Source organism: Vipera ursinii (genome assembly GCF_947247035.1).
Source record: "Vipera ursinii genome assembly, chromosome: 15".
In the NCBI taxonomy this organism is placed as follows: domain Eukaryota; kingdom Metazoa; phylum Chordata; class Lepidosauria; order Squamata; family Viperidae; genus Vipera; species Vipera ursinii.
The window spans coordinates 3237157-3256986 of NC_139528.1; the positions used below are offsets into that span (position 1 = coordinate 3237157).

At 47.1% G+C, this 19830-nt stretch overlaps 3 protein-coding genes across 4 annotated transcripts in view; 2 read left to right on the plus strand and 1 right to left on the minus strand.

Moving 5' to 3' along the window:
- The first annotated feature begins 283 nt into the window (after positions 1–283).
- TTC9C (tetratricopeptide repeat domain 9C) lies at positions 284–5559 on the plus strand. Of its 2 annotated transcripts, XM_083374751.1 has the most exons (4): positions 284–897; positions 2515–2770; positions 3224–3406; positions 4104–5559. In XM_083374751.1, exons 1-4 carry the CDS (start codon positions 883–885, stop codon positions 4196–4198), a joined length of 549 nt encoding a protein of 182 aa, XP_083230877.1. In that variant the 5' UTR covers positions 284–882; the 3' UTR covers positions 4199–5559. The 2 variants fall into 2 exon arrangements, with proteins under 2 accessions (XP_083230877.1, XP_083230876.1); XM_083374750.1 differs by lacking the exons at positions 284–897; positions 2515–2770 and having other exon boundaries at positions 2829–3406.
- A 2842-nt stretch (positions 5560–8401) lies between these two features.
- LOC310647031 (uncharacterized protein) overlaps positions 8402–19830 on the minus strand; it is an 11755-nt gene continuing 326 nt past the window's right edge. The window contains exons 1-4 of the mRNA XM_083373955.1: positions 19641–19830; positions 12915–13255; positions 12369–12611; positions 8402–10417 (exon numbers count right to left, since the gene is read on the minus strand). The exon at positions 19641–19830 is cut by the window's right edge and continues 326 nt beyond it. Coding sequence (XP_083230081.1) covers positions 8979–10417; positions 12369–12611; positions 12915–13255; positions 19641–19819 — 2202 coding nt within the window. The 5' untranslated portion in view covers positions 19820–19830 and the 3' untranslated portion in view covers positions 8402–8978. The remainder of the gene's footprint in view (positions 10418–12368; positions 12612–12914; positions 13256–19640) is intronic.
- The window catches only part of POLR2G (RNA polymerase II subunit G), a gene marked incomplete at its 5' end in the record, with an annotated part of 5329 nt that continues 5316 nt past the window's right edge, over positions 19818–19830 (plus strand). Inside the window, one exon of the mRNA XM_083373956.1 lies at positions 19818–19830. This exon is cut by the window's right edge and continues 53 nt beyond it. Coding sequence (XP_083230082.1) covers positions 19818–19830 — 13 coding nt within the window.

Genomic DNA, 19830 nt, shown 5'->3' on the forward strand with positions numbered 1-19830 from the left:
AACTTAAATTGGAGGTGCCGCCATCTTTTGCACACACACAAACACACTCTCCAATAATATCCGATATAAGTATTTAAGTATTTCCTTTTGACCTTTTCTTGGACAGGTGCAGCTTTCTAGGCCATGGGGAAAGAAACGAAGCAGCTTCATAAAAATGCTTAACCATCTTTAGGGAAAAAAATAAATCCTAAATAAACTGGACAGTGTTTAAATCCTTAAATAAGGAGAATTGCGCATTTCCTGCATATCGTTCGTTTTTATAAACTAAAAATTAATGTGCAGCATACACGTCTTTGCCCATGTATCGTCCGAGTTGGCTAAAACAATAAAATGCAATTTAAGGAAACCAGGAAAGTCACTAAAATCTCCTTTACTCTATTTTGGCTCAAGGAATTCACTATGATTAAATCTCTGGGGAGGAAAGGTTGGCTTTCCGAACGATGAACAGACAGAAAGAAATATTGGGATTTCATTTCCAATTTTACTGGCTATTTGCCAAGCTTTTTTCAAATAAATCTCTGCAGTTCAGTTTCATGCCTTCAATGTAACGTGCAAACAGAGAAAACAACAGTAACAATAACAATACTAAAAATCTGCAACGCCCTAGTTTACAAACCAAGGCTTCCCCAAACCTGCAAAAAGCCAAGACAGCTTTGCCCTAAAAATAAAATAAAATTTAAAAAAAAACCAACCCAGCTCTTAGACGCCAGCCCATTTGCGGAAATTCAACAGGTCACGTGTCAACGTCCGCTGGCCATTTTGGTAGTTTTTTGGGTCGGCCACTCGGCTTCCGGTCCCGAAGAGGGCGTGGCGGCCCCTGGAAAGCAGCAGCCTGCTTTGCATGGCTGGTTGGCGGGAGCCGGTGTTCTTCCCGGGCCTCACATGGCGTCGGCGAAGGTACCCCGGGCAAGCAACCCCGGGAAGGAGGGAAAAGTGGGCTTCCTTCCTCCTTTTCCTTGCATTCCTGCCGGGGAAGAGCCCTGATTCAAAATGGGGGCGGGGGGGGCCAAGGGGACGGTTGGGGCGAATGGGGGAGGGGGCCTTCCTTGAAAAGCAGGGCTGCAATTTGCAAAAGAGGAAAAAAAATGCAGCCAGAGGTTGCCTGGGCGGCATGCATTTGCATTCCCTCGGTGCAATGGGAAGACTGATCAGCCTCTTTTCCATCTCCTCACAAATTGTGTACTATTATTATTATTATTATTATTATTATTATTATTAATAATAATAATAATGATGGCGGGTTGCACAGCCAGCCAGATGTTTGGCTGGATTTTGCCTGTTTGGCCAGCCAGCTGTGGGGTCCTTTCCAAAGACTTGGGAGAGGCAGATGTTTAATAATATGAAAGGTCTGGTGCCAGGATGGCAAGCTGCCTTTTGCAATTGACTGTTGGGGATTTTGTCAATGCTGACACTGTTAAACGGGTGCTCGTGGTTGTTATTGTGGTTGGTTGTACGTTTATCCAGATGTTTGGCTATATTTGGCATTTTTGTCCACCAGCCTAGTCCTTCCCAAGGACCTGGGTCAGGCAGTTGTTTAATAATAAGCAGATGTTTAATAATTCCTCCAGGGATGGCAGCTGTTCCTAGTCAAGCTGCCTTTTGCAATTAACCAATGGTGATTTTTTTAATCAGTGCTGATAATTCCAACAATATTATTCTATTCTGACAAGTGGCTGTCCAGTCTCCTCTTAAAAAGTTAAAGAATATCTCTCTACAAATTCGTTTATTTTACAGGTCATACTCCATTTACGACCACAGAGTCCAAAGTGCCTGCTGCTAAGTGAGACATTTCTTAAGCGTGTTTTGCCCCATTTTACGAACTTTCTTCCCACAATTGTTAAGTGAATCACTGCAGCTAAGTCAAGAAAACGGTTATTAAATGAATCTGGCTTCCCCATTGACTTTGCTCGTCAGAAGGTCGCAAAAGGGGATCACGTGACCCCGGCACACCACGACCGTCGTAAATATGTCAGTTGCCAAGCATCTAAATTTTTATCACCTGATCATGAGGATGCTGCAAAGGTTGTAACTGAAAAAAAATGGTCATAAGCCACTTGTTTCAGTGCCGTTGTAACTTTGTAAAGGTAAAGGTAAAGGTTCCCCCGCACATGCGTGCTAGTCGTTTCCGACTCTAGGGGCCGGTGCTCATCTCCGTTTCAAAGCCGAAGAGCCAGCGCTTGTCCGAGGACGTCTCCGTGGTCATGTGGCCGGCATGACTAGACGCCAAAGGCGCACGGAACGCTGTTACCTTCCCACCGTAGTGGTCCCTATTTTTCTACTTGCATTTTTACGTGCTTTCGAACTGCTAGGTTGGCAGAAGCTGGGACGAGTAACAGGCGCTCACTCTGTTACGCGGCACTCGGGATTCGACCCGCCAAACTGCCGACCTTCCGATCGACAAGCTCAGCGTCCTAACCCACTGAGCCACCGCGTCCCTTGTAACTTTGAGCGGTCCCTAAATGAACTGTTGTAAGTCGAGGACTAACTAAAATTTATTTCCTTCTCTTCTTTCAGGTTTCTTCCGAAGCAATCCCGGAGCAACGTCTCCAGCAGGCTGGCACTTTCAAGGAAGAAGGGAACCGTTGTTACAAAGGAGGCCGTTTTAGGGAGGCGGTGAGCCGTTACCACTGGGCCTTACTGCAGATTAAAGGCCTGGACCCCAGCATGCCTTCTCCCCTGCAGGAATTTGTGGGCGAAAAGCCCACTATGACCCCAGACCAGGAAAAACAGCTGTATAGCATCCAGTGCGATTGCTACAATAATCTTGCCGGTAAGCCAAATTTTATTATTTTTTTCTGAGGCATCTTCCTCTGTCAGTCAACTTACCAGCCAGCCATACAGGTAGTCCTCAGCCATTTTGGCTGTTTTAAGCGAACCTGTTGTTCGGTCTTGGCCCAAAAGCAGAAAATTAGCATTGCACTTGGGCAAAAATGTCATAAATCGTGGTCTATGGGGGGAGAGGGGGGGCTGCAGACGGTCCTAAATGCAGGCCGCTTGAAATGCAGTCAGGTGATGCAGCGATGGCCGGCTTTGCAACCAAGCTGTCGTAATTTTGAACGGTTGCTAAGCAACCATCGCCATGTCGAGGACTGCCTGCGTTTTAACTGGAAAATGAGTGTGGTCAAGTTGTCTAGCTTTCACTCTCTTCATTTGCATCTTTCGGCGGGATTTTTCTTGCCTTTTGTTGGTGTGTCCCGGAAACCACACACTTGTGTCTCTCCAGCTTGCCTCCTTCAGATGCAACCTGTGAATTATGAGCGGGTCAAAGACTACAGTCTCAAAGTCCTAGAGAGGCAACCTGACAACGTCAAAGCACTGTACCGGGCCGGTGTGGCCTTCTACCACCTGGGGGACTACGACAAAGCACAACACTATCTGTTGTCGGCAACCAGCCGGCAGCCCAAAGGTGAGTCCTACAGGCAGTCCTCGAATTACGACCGCAGTGGAGCCCAAAATTGATGTTGCTAAGCGAGACGTTTGCTACGTAGGTTCTGCCCCATTTTGCGACCTTCCTTGCAACAGCTGTTCAGCGAATCCCTGCACTTGTTAAATTAGTAACAATTAGTAAATTAGTAATTCCCCACTGACTGTCAGAAGGTCACTAAAGGGGAGATACTGCAACCATCGTAAATACGAGTCAGTTGCCAAGCAACTGACTTTTGATCACGTCGTCACTGTTGGGTTGTTTTCTAGCAGACGTTTCATGACCCAACTAGGTAACATCATCAATGCTAGAAGAGAGATGGCGTTTACAGAGAGGAGAAAGAGAACTCTGGTGTCCATGGGGCTCTCTTGAGTTTGGTGTGTTTCTTGAAGACATTTCATGACCCAAGCAGGTAACACCATCAGTGCTACAAGGAAGTGGGATTTGCCTCTGCAAGCAAGCTACTTGTATATAAACAAACCCCATTCCTTTCCAGCATTGGTGAGGTTACCTAGTTGGGTCATAAAACGTCTGCAAGAAAACCACCCAGCTCAGAGAAGCAGCAAGGACCCCAAAGCTGATCATCTGGTCTGACTTAGCACTGCACTCAAGCACATCTTGCATATTTTAACTTTTTAAAAACTTCCTTTCCTTTCTCTTTCCCGGCTTATCTCCCCAGATGCCAACGTCAAGCGTTATCTGCAGCTGACCCAATCACAGCTCAGCAGTTATCTTCAGAAAGAGAAACAGTTATACATGGGGATGTTTGGGTAGCAACAAGCCGTCCAAATCCCCGGAGGCTGCAAACCATCATTTCTATTTGTGTGTGTGTGGGGGGGGGAACCACACGTGGTTGATCCATTCTGGAGTTAGGTAGTGCCTTGAAAAATGCAAATAGCCAACCCAGCTAGGAAAAGCGTCCTCAGCAAATTTATCCTCCTTATCCGTTTCCAAAGCGTTTCCTTCTTCCCTCCCCATGTTTGTTCATAAAATCTTTTAAGAAGTTCACCTGGCTGGATGTGATTTCTTTGAATTCAGGGAAAACCCAAAGCTGAAATATGAATTCCTGCTTCAACGCCTGCTTTGTTTGCCTGTCTCCAGAGGGGAAATTTTAAATCATACCCTAGGATCGCTCATTGATTAAATGCAATTTATGGAAACGGAGATATTTTCAACGAAACCGGCAAAGCCCGAAGCAAGCAAATCAGGCTTTGCACGCATCTCATATTGCCTCTGTTAACTGCTGGGGTGGTTTGGATCTATCTACCTTGGCAAACAAAGTAAAAATACTCAGATGTGCCGGCTTGTCCTCTTAAGAGATTTGTGGTTTGCTTAAAGGTTGATCTAGGTTCATGCAGTAGCAGAACCTGACATTAATAAAGGGGAATATTTAAGGATTGAAGCAAGGGGGTTCTTGATGCTCTCTGCGCTTGGAGGTTTTCTTGCAGACGTTTCGTGACCCAACTAGGGAACATCATCAGTGCCAGAAGGGAATGGGGATTAAGGAAGAGAAGAAGGAGAAGGAGAAAGAAAGAGAAAAAGAGAAAGAAAATCAGTTAGTTCTTGGTGCTCTCTGAGCTTGGAGGTTTTCTTGCAGACATTTCATGACCCAACTAGGTAACATCATCAGTGCTAGAAGGGAGTGGGGATTGTGGAGAGGAGGAGAAGGAATGTGGAGTCCTTGATACTCTGACCTTGGTTGTTCCCTTGCAGATGTTTCACAATTCACAGTAGGTAATACCAGTACAGACAGTGCCTCATTTAGTGACTGGTGAAAGTTACACCATCAAAACTCAAGACGCTTGGCAACTGACTCATACGTACGGTGGATGCAGTCTCCCGCGGTCCCCTTTTGCGACCTTCTGCCGAAGCCAGATTCAGCCCACAGCCGTGCTGCTTAATTGACCAGCTGCAGTGATCCCCTTAACAAATGTGGCAAGAAAGCTCGTAAAACGGAGCAAAACTCAACTTCACCAACGTTTCACTTAGCAACAGAGACTGCTAAGTTGAGGACCGGCCCCTGTACTGAGTTTATTTGTGGAGGGTTCGCCCTTCAAATCCCAGCATCCGCTCCTGCAACGAAAGGACAGGCCTAACAACTGCATTGACAGTTCTGCAAATACAAAACTTTTTTTTTTTAAAACAAAAACAAAAAAAAAGCAGATCTCTTCTTACGGCCAGCAAACATCCTTCATTCTTGGCGTGCAAGCCGGCCTCCACCCTTCACTTCTGAGCAAATATTTTCTCCTTGTCAGCAGCTGGGAAGCAGGGCTGTTTGAGTTTCCCAACTGTTTTTTTCTGCCTTTTATCCTTTGCAAATAAAAATATGGGGGGGGTTTGTTTTTTTGGTATGGTTCTTTCTGTTCACGGAAGGTCAAGATCCTTTTGCTGATGCTTATAAGCCTCTGGAATGTACATTTGGGGGGGGGGTGTGCTGAAAGTCCAAAACTACACAAGATTGTTGTCTTGAGAAAATGAAGTTGCTAGTCCTTATGGGCGAGAGAGCAATGGATTTGACTCCTGGCTATAATGGATGAATAAAAGCCAAATTGCATTTAGTAAAAACAGAAGAGGACTCCCTTTTTTACTGACCAGGTGCTGGCCAATTCACAATACCTGGTCCTCAACTTACGACAGTCGGTTTAGTGACCGTTTGAAGTTACGACAGCACTGGGAAAAAGCGACGGAGGACTGTTTCTCAACACAACCGTTGCAGCGTCCCCTGCAACCAACTCATATTTATGACGGGGTGTGCGTCACGTGATTCCCCCTTTTGCGACCTTCTGACCAGCAAAGTCAATGGGAAAGCCGGATTCATTTAACAACCGTGTTATCATATCTGCATGACGGTTGCAAGAAAGATCGCAAAACTCGCTTAACAAATGTCTCCCTTAGCAGCCTAAATTTTGGGCTCAATTTGAGGTCGTAAGCCGAGGACTACCCTTATGTAGTTTAAACATGGCTTGTTCAATAAACACAGCCAGCTCGTTCGGCCAAGGACACAACGCGTGACTCAGTTTACCCATTGCAATAAGCCATAAGATGGTTTGTTTGCTTCTGGATTAGTGCTGTCTGGACATACAGGCCACATTATCAGTTTCCTCCTGTCAATACAAAGATAGGACACCCCCACACTGGCTCAAATGCCCTCTCCTCCTAATCTCCGTTAATGCAGCACATAACTTTCAGCACGAGTGGAGCATTGAAAATCTTAATTCTTATTAGCGCTGGCTAAAATCGCCACACCACGTCTTCGGCAGCTGTGCCAATTGCTGGCTGCTGAGCCCTCCGCCACAACAAAAGTTGCCGGCAGCGACTGCCAAATAAATTCTCACACTCAACCACCCAAAAATATTTTGCTTCAGAGCAAAGCTTACCAACAGAAATTTGGGGGGGGGGGAGAATCCATTACGGCCGTTCAGTCGAGGACCCCCTGTAAAACACACATCACGAGGGCTAGAAACTTGAGAGAAAAAATAATAATAAAAGGAAGGGATATTTTGGATGCTTATATCTCCAAGTTGCATAAACTATCTTGAATATTTTGCATTGGCTGTTCCTCCCTCCACCCCCCCCTAAAAAAGTAATTCAAATCAGGTTTCATCCAGTAAATTCATCTCAATTTTAAAAAAAACACGCAACCTTTTTTTTTTTAACGGGTTGGGTTTAGGCTGCCAAGTTGTTGAAGCAGCGTTTCTGGCCCAGGAAAATAAAACAGGTTTAAGGACCGACTGCTCGCCAAGCAAGCTCCAACTCGCTTGGCATGTTCCTTGCTGTCTCCCAGCCTTGATAATTACAGTCATTTGCAATGTGGTGCCAAGGAATCGAATCTCGATGTAAACAGCTATTGGTGGAGCCTTTTATACTCTTTGGGGAAAAAAAAAGAAAAAAAGAGAGAGAAGTAACAGGTACGAGTTGTGCAAAATTGCATAGCTGGGGGGCAGGAGAAAATTCAAGGTCGTGGCACCCGGTTTGAGACGTGGGGCTGTGGCACATACATTTTAATTTACAGAAATAACACCCTCTCCCTTAACGATACCAGAAAACTGCTCTTTTCGTCGTCCCCCCCCTCCAGCAAACTGAACGGAGGGGGGGGGAGCCGTCCTCCCATCGGCTACCCCATCCTTTTTTTTTTTGCTGCAATGACAACCCCATCATCCCCAGCCAGCCCTGTTCCTCCCTGTTGAGCATGATGGGAGCCATAATCCAAAGGGGGGGGGACGGCTGCCCATTGAGGCTCAGAAACGTGCCTCCGGTTTGACACCACCTCAGATAATTTCAGGGTGGCCTGCTCAAACCCAGTTACATCTGGGATCAGCCCCAAACCAGCATTCCTTCATGGCTTGGGGAAATAACCACAATGGGTTATGGATATGGAAATAGATATGGCTCCGTAAAAAGCCATGGGTTTGTAAGAATTGGAAACAAGACAGCTCTCCACTTACGACCACAATTGCACCTGACATTTCTGTTGTGAAGCGAGGCAGTTGCTAAGCAAATTCTTACTTGCAGGCAGTCCTCCGCTTACTAACGGTTCGTTTAGGGACACTTCCAAGTTACAAACGGCACGGGGGGAAAAAGCACGCGATCGTTTTTTCACACATGCGTCCATTGCAGCATCCCGGCAATCAAAACTGGGCGACTGACTCATACTTATGACAGCTGCAGTGTTCAGGGCTCACGTGATCCCCTTTTTGTGACCTTGCGGCAAGCAGAGTCAGTGGGGGAAGCCAGATTCACTTCACCATTGCGGCGATTCGCTTAACAACCTTGGTAAGAAAAGGTCACCAAATGGGGCCAGGTTCACTTAAGAACTGCCTTGCTTAGCCACGGAAAATTCGGGGTCGGTTGCTGTCATAAATACCTGTAATAGAAGATTCTGCTTGCTCAGAACGAGCTTCAAATCCAGCTGTTTTGGAGGCAGGGCGATAGGATAACACAAACAGGCTCTCCCACCCACCCACGATTCTTGGAAACTCACCATCTTTTTGGTTTTATTAAGAACCCCAAAAACAACACTTGACATTCACTGATGCGGCACAGATTACCTAGCCGTGGATCACCCGTAGCAAATAATAAAGAAGTACACATTTTTTTTTGTTATTTTGGTCCCTGATATCGAAACAAACTCAAGATCAGAAGCAGACTTCAACCAAAGCGACGTTTCTTCGACCCCACTTCTCTGCTCCTGCTGCAAAATTTAAAAAGCCAGTTTCAGAACAAGGAAAAGCAGCAGCAGCTGAGAGAAAGCCTCCCAGGGCTTTTGACAGAGATCCTGAGTTCAAGTTCAGCTTTGGTTTGCGTTTTGGGCCCGTTGGGTGTCCTACAGGTCGAGAGGTTTACATCTGAACTCAAGACATCCTTGGCCAAATTCGGAACACTGCAACGTGGAAGGATGCCAACGTGCTGGAGGCCATCTCGTTATCCGAACTAAGAGAAACGCTTGCGACACGAATGCGACAAAAAATCCAAACCCCCAACGCATTCAGAAGCGAATTCCTCTCTCACCCCACGTCTCCAAATGATTGTCTGGATTTGTTGTTTTTTTTTTTTACTAGTGTTTGGCAGTTCTGGAACTCTTGAAGGAGCGAGACACAATCTTCTTCAGCTCTTTGAAAGAACGGCTGCGTCGAAGCTTAAAGTGGTGAGGCGGCAAATCGGACGAATCCAAAGTGGCGGAGCCGTGCAGCCATGCGTCTCCAAGCTGGTGGAACATCCAGTCTCCGTTCAGGCTGACAGCGCTGGTCGCTTCCACCTCGCTCAGCCTGGATCCGTTGCCGGGACGTCCAGCCCGCTGCCGAGGCATCAGGTCAAAAGGACCGTCCTCCGGGAAGCAGAAGATTGCCGGAGCTTCGGAGGAAAAGGCAAGGTTGCGGTTCAAAATCACCGGCGGAAGGAATGTCCCCGCTTTGGCACGATGCCGTCCGGAGGACTTGCTGGAAATTTCCAGGACCGAGGTCCATTTTGGCTTGGTTGCCTTGCCTCGGTTGGCTTGAAGTTGGCTGGGAGACGCCAGCCCGGCGGCTGCGTGAACGTTCATTTCCGAACTGGCTCGGGCCCTGCCTACCGTGCGGGACGACGGTTTGCGCCGGAGACTTAATCTGCGCAGCAGCTCGCGGGGACTCAGCCAGCTTCTCTCGAGTGCTTTCTCTCCCTTCTCTGGAGTTTTCACCAATTCCCGCGAAGCGTGTTTGCCTTTGTATAGCTTGTCCACGCCAGTCGTAGCCCGAGGCAAAGAGGTCTCTTTTCTGAAAGCGGTCTCTGTCTTAGTTATCTGTGGTTGGGGCCCTGAGGCCCAAATTTTTCGATCCGGCGTGGCAGATTGCTTGTTCAGGACGAATTTAACCGAAGGATCTTGGGGCGGAGAGAGGGAAATCACAGACGGCTCACTCGGTTGAACCAGATTGGTTGTGCTCGGCTGAAACGAGCTGACCTCTGGGAACGGCGGGAAGTCCCACAACCCATCCAGGACGCGGGAATCTCGCGCTCCCTCGGGACCTTCAGGAGAACGCAAGTGAGAACAGGTGGAGATGCGCCGTCGGATCTTCCACCCTGGAATCGGACCCAGGACTTGACCAGCCGCCTGCCCAGAGCTGCAGATGGACGTCATGGATAAACTCTTCTGATTCCCTGCGAGATATCCCGATTCGGTACGACTCGCTGCCGTGCGGCACTTGTGACGCAGCACCAACTTCGCCATGTATTGGTCCAAGCGGACCCTCGGGAGTTCTCTGGAGCAGAGGGGGTCTTTCTTGGGGGAGTCAGATCGGGGAACCTTAGGGGGCGTCTCGTCGAGATCTTCCTGGGATGAACTTTGAGACAGCCCATTGGTGAACAGAGGACTCTGCAAAGCTACAGCATGCAAAGGGCTGGGGTAGTGGTAGACTTCGTTGGTCTTCCGGGAAACCAGGTCAGACTTGTAGCGTAGAAGCTGAACATTCGGAGGCCTCGGGAGGGGCAGGGACCCAAGGCCCAACAGGAACTCGAGGTCACCTGTCCCGAGAGACACAATGACAAAGAACTCGTGAGGTACAGGAATCTACAATTCTGCGCAAGAATTTGACCGAGTATCTAGGACCGCTTCCAGGGTGTCTATCCGAGGGGTAGACAACCTTGGCTCTTTTATGACTCATGGACTCCAACTCCCAGAATTCCTGAGCCAGCATAGCTGGCTCAGGAATTCTGGGAGTTGAAGTCCACGAGTCATAAAAGAGCCGAGGTTGCCTACCCATGAACTAGCCCCTTAGAAGACCTTCCTACAAGGAGTCCTCTACTTACAACAGTCCATTTAGTAGTGATGCTTCGAAGTTACAACGGCACCAGAAAACAGCCACTTGCGACTGTATTTCAACCACCGTTGCAAGCACACACACCCCTGCCCCCCCAGGGCCATGCGATCAAGATTCAGAGGCATATTAACTGACTCATCTTGGTGACGTTTGCAACCTCCCTCCCAGGGTCGTGCGGTGCAAAAGCAGAAACCCTAGGCCCCTCCTGCCAACGTCCAGCTGGAAACGAATTCAGACCGAATGACGTGCAGAGGTTTGTTTTTTTTTTAAAGCCATAATTAGGGTGGGGTATTTTGCAGGTTGCCTTGAGGGGACTATAAAACGGAGGCAGGTCTGTGTAAACAAACAGGTTGGGACAGGGAAAGCTACCTCCGTTGCACGGCAAAGCAAAAAAATACAATTCAAACTCTGCTGCCTTCTCTCATTTGGATTGATTTCCTGGATCGACTGCTCAGAGAGAGCGTTCCAGTTTTACTCATTTTGTGGTGTGTGTGTGTGGGGGGGGGGGGTTGAATCCAATCTGACTCTAGAAGATTGAGAAGACACCAAGCACCCCAAAGGAGACACACACATACACACACAAAAAAGACCAGGAGGATGTGTTAACATTTGCTTCCTTTAGCTTTGGCATAAAGCATTCAAAAGATCGACTAATTAAATCAATCCGGCCTTGCATTTATCATTCTGAGCGTCTCCTCAATGTGAACTGAAAAAGTTTCTAGTTCTCACTGCTGCTGCCAGTATCCTTGAAATATTCACAGACTAGAAGAGGCGCTGAAATTGAGAATGAAGCTTCTCTTTTAGAGGCTGGTTTTAGGATGCTTTTACAACAGCCCTGTGAGGTAGTCCATGCTAAGAAGGACAGAGAAATACTCACCAAGAGAGATCCGGGTCCAGCTTGGCCAGATAGCTCCTGAGCTCCTTCAGGTAATCTAATCATGGCTTGTTGCACAAACCCTACCGCAATGTTTCTCAACGTTGGCGACTTTTAAGATGTGTAGACTTCAACTCCCAGAACTCTCTGAATTGAAGTCTATCCATCTTAAGGCATACTGGCTGGGGGATTCTGGGAGTTGAAGTCCACCCATCTTAAAACATGCTGGCTAGGGAGTCAGACCAATGAAATCAGCCAAAATTTCACTGTCATTCTTAGCATGGGCTACCTTACAGGGCTGTTGTGAGACTTTCAAAAACCAACCTCTTCAGAGCAGTTTCATTCTCAAATTCAGTACCTCCTCTTGACTGTGGCTATTCCAAGGATGCCAAGGGCACAGTGAGGACTAGAAACATTCTTCGCTTCACATGAAGGAGAGGCTCAGAACGATAAATGCAGGGAAGGGTCGATTTATTTATTCAATTTATAATAAATACTTCATTCCAAAGCTAAAGGCTGGCAAACGTTAACACATCCTCCTAGTGTCTTTTTTTTTTCCTGCAAAAACCCTGTAGGGTAGGCTGAGTTGAAAGGGGGAAGGAATTTCAAAATCTCCCAGGGAGCTTCTACGGGCAGGGCAGGACTCGAACCCAGACCCCCATGCCCTGCAACCATCAGCGTTCGACCACAGACTCTCGCCTTGTGTGTCCCTATTAATGCTGCTCTCCCGTACAGGAGGTAGACACCCAAGTCACCCTCCCCACAAGGAATGTGGCCTTACCGGTGGATACCGGACGTCGGTTGTCGGTCCCGGCTATGTTCGCCAAGGTCAGCCGCTGCAATCGGAGGTCAAGGAGGCGGACGGCAGCCTCGTCTGTTGACCGTGGCCGGATTAAGCCGTTCTCGCGCAATCCGGGAAGGTGAGGGAGAGATCCGATGCTACACCGCGAGGCCCCGGGTCCGTCGCTGTGTACCGAGGCGCATGAATCCGAGAGGGAACCCATGTCGCTGGTTTCGTAAAACCCTGAAATGCGCAAGACACCCCCCCCGGTTACGACAGGCTGTTGCTGCAAAATCCAGGTAGTCCTCGACTTACGGCTCCAACGGAGCCCCCAAAGCTAAGCGGGAACATTGGTGGAGTGACGTTTTGCCGCAGTCGTTAAGGGACTCCCGTAGTCGTTAAATTAATCAAAATGTCTGTTAATCGAATCCGGCTTCCCCCTTGACTTTGCTTGTCAGAAGGTCGCCAAAGGGGATCCTGCAACCCGGGGACACTGCAGCCATCCTAAATGGGAGTCCGTTGCCAAGGGTCTGAACGTAGACGTACCTGAACTGGGTCTGGAATCGGCTTCCGGCGCCTCCGAGGCGTCTCCTCCGTTGATGCCCACTTTCTTGGACTCCTCACCCATCATCCGTAGCCCCAGACCTTCCTTGTCTGGGTCGTCTTCGGCGTGAGCACACAACTCCATGTTCTCGGATGAGGTGTAGAAACCACAGCGTTCCTCCAGGACGGGACCCGCTTTGTTGTGGTCCAACTTTGCCATGTTGGGATGGGTCAGCTTTCCATCTCCGAAGCCATTTGGCTCCTGTTTGGGCAGGTGGAAGAAGAGAGAAAGGTCAAAGGATCTCTTTTGGGTAGGGGGGGGTGTTGCAAAGACCCGCGGGGCTCAATCGCAGGGATCCCATGTTTGTGAGAGCTGGTTTTTTTCCTGTTTTTTTTCTTTTTCTTCCATCCTTTCCCTTCCTTTCTTTGTCCTTCCTTCTCTATCCTTCCTTTTCTTTTTTTCCTGCCTTTCTTCCTTACTTTTTTCCTTCTCCATCTTGTCTTTTTCTTTCTTTCTTTCTTTCTTTCTTTCTTTCTTTCTTTCTTTCTTTCTTTCTTCCTTCCTTTTTCTTTCTTTCTCTTTCTTTCTTTCTTCCTTCCTTCCTCTTTCTTTCTCTTTCTTTTTCTTTCTTTCTTTCTTCCTTTTTCTTTCTTTCTCTTTCTTTCTCTTTTTTCCTTCCTTCCTTTTTCTTTGTTTCTCTTTCTTTCTTTCTTTCCTTCTTTCCTTCTTTCCTTCTTTCCTTCCTTCCTTCCTTCCTTCCTTCCTTCCTTCCTTCCTTCCTTCCTTCCTTCCTTTCTTTCAATTTATATTACCTGCCCAAAACAATGACTGACATCCTTCTTCCTGGTTGACTGCTAATGTTGGAGGTGAAACAAATCAACAAACGAAGTAAGCAAAACAACCATCGACCCGATTTTCCTTTCTAAACCTAGCCACCTTTTTCGATGTCTCGATCGAAATGCATTCCATCATTTCACGTGGTACGTGTGACCCGAACGCTTCCTTGTGCCAAGCAACATTTTCAGTTTAGGACACTGAGCAAACCAGTTTTACAGCCACCCACTTCGTTTCCTCTTTTGAGCGCCTTCCTAGAATTGGATCAATAAACACCCGTCTTTGTAAGTTGCAGCCAAGGAAGGCTGAGATAGGAGAAGTTACCCTAAAGAGAGGGAGGGGGGGGGAAGTACCTTAAAATCCCAAGACACATCACCGCTGAAAAGTGGGTTTATGTCAAAATGCCCTCGGGGAAAATCCAAGCAAGAAAGGAGAAGCTGGGTTTTTATTTTGCATCTCAGCACCTTTTAAAAGTATACCTGAAAGTATCTTTAGAGAATATTAACTGTCAAGGTGGGCAGGAAAAAGTGGAGGAGAGAAGCTTTTTGACAGCAGAAAACATAAGATTTACTGGCTACTTAATGAGGCCTCCAGGCCAGAGGCAACATAACTACTTTGCAAATAATTAATCCGCACCTTGAACCAACAGAAACCCGGGCAGCCCAAAAGTGTAAAAGATTAGGGTTAATCATGAAGCTATATTATAAAGATACCATGAAGCGGCTTCCAATTTTCCTTCTAGCAGTTACGAATTCGTTTATATTCTCTCTTCTCTCTCTCTCTAAGCCTTGGCAATGTTCTCCACCTTGGCAGCTGGGAGATGGTGGACTTCAGCTCCCAGAATCCTCCTGGCAGGGGAATTCTGGGAGTTGAAATCCACCTACCTTAAAATAGCCAAGGCATAACAACCTCCCTGAAGCGACTGACTTTATCTGTCTGTCTGTCTGTCTGTCTGTCTATCTATCTATCTATCTATCTATCTATCTATCTATCTATCTATCTATCTATTAAAAAACCATCATCCTAACCCTTTTAGCACTGATGATGTTACCTAGTTGGGTCATGAAACGTTCTGCAAGGAAACAACCCAGCTCACACAGCACCACGGAGCCCTCATCTCAACCCCGAGGTAACAAATCATTCTCCTTTATTGGGGCTACACATCTGTCAAACACGATGGAATGACCGTGACTGTTTGATTGTACTTTCCTAACATTGAACCGAAACTGAAGTGGGGGGGGGGGAAATCTGCCTTCACGCAGGCAAAATTTGAAAACCACAGGAATGCCAAGAGCGAAAGCTGAGCAAAGAGAAAAATATTTCATTTGTTTTACAGAAATGTAAGCGTGTCAACCTTAAGCCTCCGGTCGACAGGTAGCCGGTGCCAAGAGGAAGCCACCACCGGCGCAAACAGCAGGAGCATTGTTTTGGTGAGTGCACCACCTCCCAGCGTGGGAAGGCAAAGTGGCATCCCCCCCCAGTTCGAAAGCAAAATGGACGTTCTATATTCTACGGTGATGGATTTTATTTATTTATTTTAGTTGGTCAATGGCCAGCGACGTGAAATAATATAAAGGAGAATAAAAGATAACAAACAGGAAGGAAGGAAGGAAGGAAGGAAGGAAGGAAGGAAGGAAGGAAGGAAGGAAGGAAGGAAGGAAGGAAGGAAGGAAGGAATAGCAGAGTGGGAAGGGACCCTGGAGGTCATCTAGTCCAACCCCCTGCTCAAGCAGGAAACCCTGTACCATTTCAGACAAATGGTTGTCCAATCTCTTCTTGAAAACGTCCAGTGTTGGAGCACCCAAAGCCTACAGAGGCAAGTCATTCCACTAATTGCTCTAATTAAGATAAGTAAGGTGGCAAATTACAATCACTGATGACCATATAAAGAGACTCATCCCATTTCTCTCTCTCTCTCTCTCTCTCTCTCTCTCTCTCTCTCTCTCACACACACACACACACACACACACACACACAGGTTTTCAAGCATGTAGGATCAAATTAAATGCTTGAGTAGCCTTTAGCTCAGCAGCTAAGCCGAAACAAAACAAGCCATGTCCTGTGTCAGGCCGAGAGGTTTGCAAGCTACAACAGCTAGGCTCGCCTTTTAAAGCAGACAAAAAAATATATATTTTAATGACCCTAAAATCTAAAATTTTCCCCCTGCTCATCTATTTTATCTCATTTATACTAGCCCAACCTTGACTCTAAAAAATCCAAGGAGACAGTTGGAGACAAATGAAGGAGAGTTTCTACTTCAAAGGGCAGAAAAACAGCCAATTTTATTTCGTAAGTAAAATTTTAAGAAGGGATTGGAAAGCCGATGGTCTGGAATGGCATAGGGTCTCCCGCTTGAGCAGGGGGTTGGACTAGAAGACCTCCCAAGGTCCCTTCCCACTCTGTTATTCTGCTACTCTTTTTTCCCCTCCTTCCTTCCTTCCTTCCTTCCCTCAATCCTTTTCTCCTTCCTTCTTCTCTCCCCTCCCCTCCTTCCTTCCACCCTCCCTTCCTGTGTTTGTTATCTTTTATTCTCCTTTTCATTATTTCATGTTGCTGGCCATTGACCAAATAAATAAATATATAAAAATCCTTCATCCTAGAACGTCCTTTTTTATTATTTTTTAAAGTGGGGAGACCTTTGTACCTTCAGTTAATTAAGGATTAAAACGAATCCTCGCGGGCCCTTTTGGTAAACACATTAGGTCACATAGCTGCAGGAGCCTTCCCGGGTAATCTCGAACACAGCCCAGGTGTAAAGGTTCAGCACACACATCCATTCCCCATACGGGATGGCTTTTTTTTTTTTTTTTTTTTTGCTGGCTGTTCACACCCAGGTGTGGCTCGTGGTAGCCCCTTTTGCACCCCTGCCAAGCAAGCTAAATTTTTGCACCCAAGGGGTCAGGTAGGAAAAACAAAGCAAAACCAAAGCTGCTTCTCTATCATCTTGGGTGGCATCGATCCCCACCCCCCCAAAAAAACCTCCCTTGCCAAACCGAAACTGGAAAACCAAATCCCCCCCCCCAAAATCACGGTGGAAAGCTGGATTTTAATCTTCATTTCTGGTGGTGAGTTCAGACGAGGGAGCAGCGGTTGCTGGAGACGTTCAAAGCAGTGGGAGTGTTCCCATATGTTTGCTATCAATATTGTGCCCTCGGAGTCCATGGGATGTGGTGCCCGATTCGCACGCATCCCCCTCCTTCCTGCCCACGCCTCACCAGCCCCGTCCCTGATCCTTCCCCGGCCCTTTTCAAGGCTTATCTTCCCTATTAATTGCCCATCTGCCACGTTGCCCAGGTTTTTTTTGCTTCTCCCACTTTGATGGACCACCTGCTCCCATCCTCCTGGTTCCTAGTTCAGCCATAAATCCAGTCCTTCCGTATTTGGGAAGTAGGTGTGAACTCCTTCTGTCTTCATCCTGATCCAGGCTGAAGTCCCCCACCACTAAATTTTCATTTCACCCCCCCCCCCCACCCGCCTGCTCCTGATCCTAATCTTCCCCACACCTGTCTTTCACAACCTGCCTCGATTGCAAATTTATAATCTTTCTTCCAGGATCCCCACCCGAGGTCTGTTCCCATCTACAGGAAGTCCTTGACTGGCGACAGTTGAGCCCAACGTTTCTGTCGCTAAGCGAGACGGCCCCGCTTTGCGACCTTCCTGGCCCCAATTGGTAAGGGAATCACTGCGGTTCTTAAATTAGCAACCCGGTTGTGAATGGAATCTGGCTTCCCCATTGACTTTGCTTGTCAAAAGGTTTCAAAAGAGAATCACGTGACCCCCGGGACACTGTGAGCGTCATAAATATGAGTCAGTTGATAGTGTCCGAATTGTGATTAGGTGACCGTGGGGAGGCTGCAACGGTCATAAATGTGAAAAATATTAATAAGTGCCTTTTTTCAGTGTTGTTGTAATTTTGAATGGTCACTAATTTTTATACCGCCCTTCTCCTTCATCATCATTATTATTATTATTATTATTATTATTATTATTATTATTATTATTATTATTATTATTATTATTATTATTATTATTATTATTAATTTTACCTGTAGGGCCAACTAAATTTGGTAACCCCTGGATTTTTCTTTCTTTCTCTCTCTTTATTTCTTTCTTTTTCCTTTCTCCTTGAAAACATTTCTCTTCTCGCCCAAGACCCTGGATGATTGAGAATCTCCACAGACATAAATTTGGTGGGCAATTTTCTGTCTCAGTTTTCTCTCTTAATAGCCAAGGAATCGAATCATACCAACATTAAAAACACGAATGGTTTTGCTTGAGTACAGAAGACACCAGCCAGAGTTTAACTCCTAATTCCTTTCTGGAATATCCATAAGTAAATAAAATGTCTGTTTGTGGGATTTTAATTTTTTTTTCCAGATTCTCAATTGTAGCCTCACCCTTGAGATTTCCTGGTGGTCTTCCATCCGAGTGTTAAATAGACTGGGTTTCCCTTTTAAAACACAAACCTTTTTTTTTCTCTGATTAAAAGTAAAACCTACCGACATTTGTACATTAGCTCTTATTTTTCTGTAGTTTCACAATTTGGCCAGACACCTAACCAGGCTGGAGAAGCAGCTGAATATTTCTAACTAAGTCTTTAATTGCAATAAATCCTGATTCTCCACCACCACCACCCCCATTCCTTCTACTCACGTGCAACCAATTTTAGCATACAAGCACTTTCAGGTGCCGAATTGTCTTAAGGTTTTTCATCTAAAATCCCCTGCAGGGATTTGCTATCAACTCCAGGTAAAATTAAAATTAAAATCCTGCGGTGAAGGATTGAAATAATTTTTTTTTCTTTTCTTTTTCTCTTTGCTCCGAGTTAAGGTTAGGGTTAACTTAGAACCAGATCCAAGCAAGTCGAGTTAAATGTCTCACAGAATAACTGGTAATCCCGCGCCCCCCCCAAAAAACTATAATATCCACATTCTACAGTAATATAATTCAGCTTTCTCCCCCCCCCCACACCCACAAAAAGAAAAAAAAAGTAAAGAAAAAAGATCTGGTTCGGGGAAGGAGGCAAGGCCAAACAAATCCTTCCTGGCTGAGCTTCCTTTTAGCTCAGCTTTTTGAAATTGAGGAATGAACAGTCCGGAAATATTTTAAATAGCAATTGGGATTAAGTGAAAAGATGCTAGCCCCTCTCTCCATTTCCCCCCCCTCCCTTCAAATCTGCAAATCCCAAACATGGATACTGACCACATGGCAGAGGGGACACCCCCCCCCAAATTCCAGTCTGCTCTTTATAAACAACAAAAGCCACTCACCTCAAGGCTGGAACGATGGGGGTTGTAGTTAATGCTTTTAAAGCACCCCCAACCGAGCACCTTCCCCAAAAGATTCCCCCAGATTTCCACTAGATCAGACCCGAGAAAACCAATTTGCTTCAGGTCTCAGCAACTTCTGGCTTCCAAGAGAAGGGTGGATCCTTCCATTCACAGGGCCAAACATTCAGAGAAGCTTGCAGTCAAGGCAAGGGGGTGGTAGGGGGGGGTGGGGGGGGGTGGGAAACCCCTATAAATCTCTTATTGCACAGGTGATCAACCAACTAGGCAGCCGGATTCTTCCTGGGGGAGTCAGGGATCCCGGCAGATCCAGAGAAGCAGAAGCAATGGAGAAATCCCAATTTCAAAGCAGCTGCTTCCCTGCCAGCCTTGACCCACTGGATCCCACCCCGTTGGCTCACCTGCTTACACCTGCGAATGGCAAGATTCGATTCGATTGTTGGCCTGGCAGAACCCAACTTAGGCTCTCCAAAGAAACCAGCCATTCCCGCCAGGTTTAGGGGGGAAAGGGGGAAGGAAGGAGAAGCCAGGGCTTGGGACCCGCAGCCTGCCCCCTCCCCACACCCCCTCGGCCGCCCCCACCCCCTCCAACCCCCCAAATGTAACCCCTCTCTCACCGATCGCGGCTCCGACCCAGCCAGGGCGCTTTCCACGTTGGCTTTCTGCATTTCGCGCAAGAGATCCAGTTCCCAAAGCCCGGCCAGGCTGGCTCGGAGGCGCTCGCCGATCCGCAGTCGCTCGTGGCCGGACCAGAGCGAGGGGGGCACGGCCCGGCGGCTGGCCATGGGGACCCCAG

Excerpts from the sequence above, each read along its gene's own strand:
- TTC9C (XM_083374750.1), top strand. The coding sequence starts at position 2,950 with ATGGGGGGAGAGGGGGGGCTGCAGACGGTCCTAAATGCAGGCCGCTTG. Across the intron at positions 3,407-4,103 it reads AACCAGCCGGCAGCCCAAAG|ATGCCAACGTCAAGCGTTAT; the intron begins GTGAGTCCTACA and ends TTATCTCCCCAG.